Raw genomic sequence first — 4,206 nt, 5'->3', positions numbered from 1 at the left:
CAAAAGCGATGGATCTTGGGAAAGAAATGGAAAGGAATGCGAGGTCCAGATAAGGCTATTAGAAAGGGATGCCCTACCCAGAGTCCCAGATGACACAGTTCACTTGTAACGTTGATCAACTAGTACGGGGACCATCCTGCTTGCTCGATGGATCGCTTTCTCCAACTCCAATATGCAAGCATGTGAACCAAAATTCTTAAAAGGAAAATAAAAGATTTATGAGCTAAACAACAGGAGTGGACATGTATTTACATGGTGTAATATGTCATGGTGAGCTAGCAAGCATGCGCAGCACTATATCTCTAATAAGTTCATGGCCTGATGAAAATTCTTAGCATCATATCGATCTCCTGATCGAATCGAAGTGGTGGATTTAGCCAACTGCCTCCGTCCCAGACATGATTATTAGATGCCAAATAACAATTAATTAGCCTATCGGGAAGCCGCCGCCGCCGCAGCAGCTGGTAGGAGTATATATGTAATTAACAAGCATGCAGGCATACGACACAGGCTGCATCAGCATCAGCATATAAATACTACTACAGGTCCATGAACTATCTCACCGCGCGCCTGCAAGCAAAGCCATTAGCAGCTCAGTGGTCAGTGCTGCTGCCAAAGCTAGCTGAGCTGCACCCCAGTTTCCAAGCAGCAGCATAGCAGGAGCCAAAAGTAGAGGAAGCACTACTAGCGATTACACATATCCAAGCAAGCACCCTAGTGTTGTTGCTTGTTGGTGCTCTCTCTTTTTCTCCCTCGTCTCCTTATCTATCCGTCATGGCGGCCAACTACCACCACTACCAGATGGCGGTGCACGCGGCTGCGGCGGCGGCGGCGTGGAGGGAGCCGGACAGCCCGCAGCTGAGCTTCGTGAGCGGGTGCAGCTCCCTCTTCTCCATCTCCACGCTGCATGACGACGACGACGACAGAGCCGCCGCCGCCGTCGTCTACGCCGGCCACGCGCTGCCCTCCACGCCCGTCTCGCTCGCTGGGTTCGCTGCCGGCGACGACGTCGACATGGAGGTGCAGCAGGCCAGCGGCGACGACCGGAGGAGCATCAGGATGATGAGGAACCGCGAGTCCGCGCTCCGCTCCAGGGCCAGGAAGAGGGTCAGTACGTATATGTACACCAAGTATTTTAGCACAGTTGCATTTTCTCTAATTAAAGATATGATTTTTCTACTTGTGAGTTTATTGCCAATTATGCACTGCTATCTGTGCTTATATATATATAAATATGATGATGGCAACGTCAAAAACTAGCTGAAAGTCTAAAACTTCTAAATCCATGAAGTTTCCTGAAAACATTGCACGTAGACTACCTACCTATGAAAGCAGGCAGCCCCCCCTCGGGAGCCTTAAATTACATGTAAAGTATTATTTATTAGCCTTTAAATCACTATTATTTTTTTAACTCTAGTCCTAATCTTCATTATTTAGCCCTCTGAGGAGCTTATCCTGGATCCGCCCCTATATGAAAGCATATAAAGCCATGCATGCTTCAAAATATTTCTGTCACTATTGCAATCCTCACTGTTTTGGAGAACACCTTTTCAAGCTTATAAACAGCCTGTTCGGTTGGTTGGTTCGTATCGTTGCTGGTTCGTTTACGTGAGAGAAAAATACTGCTGGCGGATTTATATAAATAGTATCCATGTGAGAGGGCAGGTCAGACAACCCACCCAGCTAGCCCCAGCCGATCACGCTGGTACCTATCACGAAATAATAAAGTAGTAACAAGTATGGTACAGCATTACAGCTTTGCTCCCCATAAGATAGTACATCCCAATTCCCAATATATGCGTATACTATATATACTGGTATGTGACAGAGAACCTTTGGAGAGGTGGTGACTGATGACTAGTGAGCTAATTTGGTCTCTGAGTTAAAAAAGTGTGAGTTTATAAAAGTTTAAATAAATGGAACGCGTGGTGGCCCTTTCCATCATGCATATATAATTGAGTTCCTGCCAATAATGTCTTAGTCAACATGGACTAAACATGTATATCTCTTCTCCGAGTGCCACCAAATCCATCTAAATTACTTCCTCGGTCCCTAAATAACTGTTGTCGTTGTTGTATATGCCACCAAATCCATCTTAAATACGTGCAACATTTATATCTTTAAATAAATTTATTAAAAAACTAGATTCAAATATCTTTCCAAAGATACTAATATGTATCATAAATATTAATGTTTTTAATACATATTTAGTCAAAGTTGTTTCTCAGAAAGTGAAAACGACGTATATTTAGGGACAGAGGGAGTACATAGTTGAACGACACACATATATATCATCTATTGTTTTAATAACAAGTTGGATGGTTACCCCCCCCCCCACAAAAAAAAAGGTCAACACTGATCATGATGAGTTCAGTTGTACCTGCTCTCCAAGCCTAAGCACAAAATCCTCAATCAAAAGAAAACAAAGAAATTTCAAGCACCAAGGGCTCACACAGCGACACGAGTACGCTTGTGCAAACTTCGTTAGAATATTCCTGGTGATCATGGCATCTGCATCTCCATTCATATTGGTAGTTTGTGATTGTTTTTTTGTTCCAGTTTTTGGATGGTATATATATGCAGAAGTGTGTGATTATTATTGGTTGGATTACAGATCCAAATACCAAAAAAATTGCAAGTTGCCATATGAAAATAGGTAGTTATAACTTCAGGATTGCGTCAACTTAACCACTACAATTGGTTACGTCTTCTTCCTCGTAGGCGGCTTACGATATCTATAAGACTACATAGAAGTACAGACTAATACAGTCTCATGGTAATGCTTATGTAGTTTGTGCTGTCTCTAAACATAAATAATTATTAAAAGTACATGTGTAACAATATAATTTGATCAAAACTAAGTCAATGAAAACCAACATCTCAACCAGCACAATCAGTCGTACGTTGACCTGAAAATGAAAGGTCTATGTGTTAATTGTAGCTCGATTATTTTTACCAAGTGATTTGTTTGTGTGCAGGCATATGTGGAGAATCTAGAGAAAGAGGTTCGCCGGCTGGTGGATGAGAACTTGAAGCTCAAGAAGCAGTGCAAAGAGGTGCATGCTAAAACATATACTCAAAATCATGCATGTCAAAAGCATGCCTTGTTTTCTTTTGGTGGTCAATGTGATGAACACTTCTTTTTTGCTGCACAGCTGAAACTGGAAGTAGCGGCACTCGTCCTCCCAACCAAGAGCTCACTTCGAAGAACCTCATCCACCCAATTCTGAAGGGACAAAGAAACATGAACATATATATTTGATAGTAGTACAAAGTTAAGAGAAGCAATGGTTGGACTCGTGTGTACATTTTCAGTGTCAGTGCGTGTTTGTGTGAAATAGGGCAAGGGGAGATAGATTGGGCATTATGCTGTGATATGTATCTTTTTTTTTTAACACCCAGAGCAGTCTCAAGCTTGCCAATCTACCATCCCACAAGTCTAACATGCTTTAGACTCCGTGGCGACATGAGTTCAATTAGATGCCTATGATAATCCCTGCAGGCTTCTGCGTTCACCATCAAAGCCAAGGAAAGAGACTTGGGCCAAAAGAGGGAACTAGACTTAGCATTTTGCAGATCAAGCCAACGGAAAAACTGGGAATGTTTTAGGCCTGAAATCCGTGCCTACGGCCTAGTGCTCTTGGGCTGGACTCCACCTGCTAATTTTAAGTTAAAAGGTAACTACGAAAACTATTTTGGGCTTGGTTTCCTCCGTCCAGGCCCAACCCTAGAATAGCTGTGGACCAGGCTTAGCCCACTGAACTCATGCTAGCATAGTTTTGCTGAGTTCTATGAGGGGACAAAGGGTTAGGCAAACAAAGTCTACCTTGTATTTGTCTTACTTGTTGGGTTCACGACTCAAATTAGGCCTCCTAGCCACTGCCACAATTCGGGTTGATTAGTGTCCAATGTAACACCATAGATTTCAGAGTTCACGTACAACTTTTTTGACCCCCTAGGGCACAGCTAAGGCGTGTTGTATTAATTTTTTTCTTTATTTTAATATAAAAACGCGCAAACTTTTTACATGATCGAGAAAAAATACTACCAAAAACATAACTATTGAGGCTAAGGGCCCATTTGCTAGGGCTCTGCATTAGTTACAAATGGCTAGAGTGCTCTGGCTCTAATAGAGTTTCCCAGATGGAGCTTCATTTACAAACGGCTAGGCGTCTCTACTAGAGTTTTCCTAGTCGAGCTAAGCCA

General features: G+C 42.7%; 1 protein-coding gene across 1 annotated transcript; it reads left to right on the top strand.

Moving 5' to 3' along the window:
• Nucleotides 1-670: 670 nt before the first annotated feature.
• On the top strand, nucleotides 671-3,357 carry LOC136525212 (protein FD-like). The gene is made up of 3 exons (XM_066518203.1): nucleotides 671-1,107; nucleotides 2,979-3,056; nucleotides 3,156-3,357. Exons 1-3 carry the CDS (start codon nucleotides 775-777, stop codon nucleotides 3,228-3,230), a joined length of 486 nt encoding a protein of 161 aa, XP_066374300.1. The 5' UTR covers nucleotides 671-774; the 3' UTR covers nucleotides 3,231-3,357.
• The last annotated feature ends 849 nt before the right edge of the window (nucleotides 3,358-4,206 follow it).

This window comes from Miscanthus floridulus, chromosome 19 (genome assembly GCF_019320115.1).
Source record: "Miscanthus floridulus cultivar M001 chromosome 19, ASM1932011v1, whole genome shotgun sequence".
NCBI lineage: Eukaryota > Viridiplantae > Streptophyta > Magnoliopsida > Poales > Poaceae > Miscanthus > Miscanthus floridulus.
This window is presented reverse-complemented; position numbering and strand designations above follow the sequence as displayed.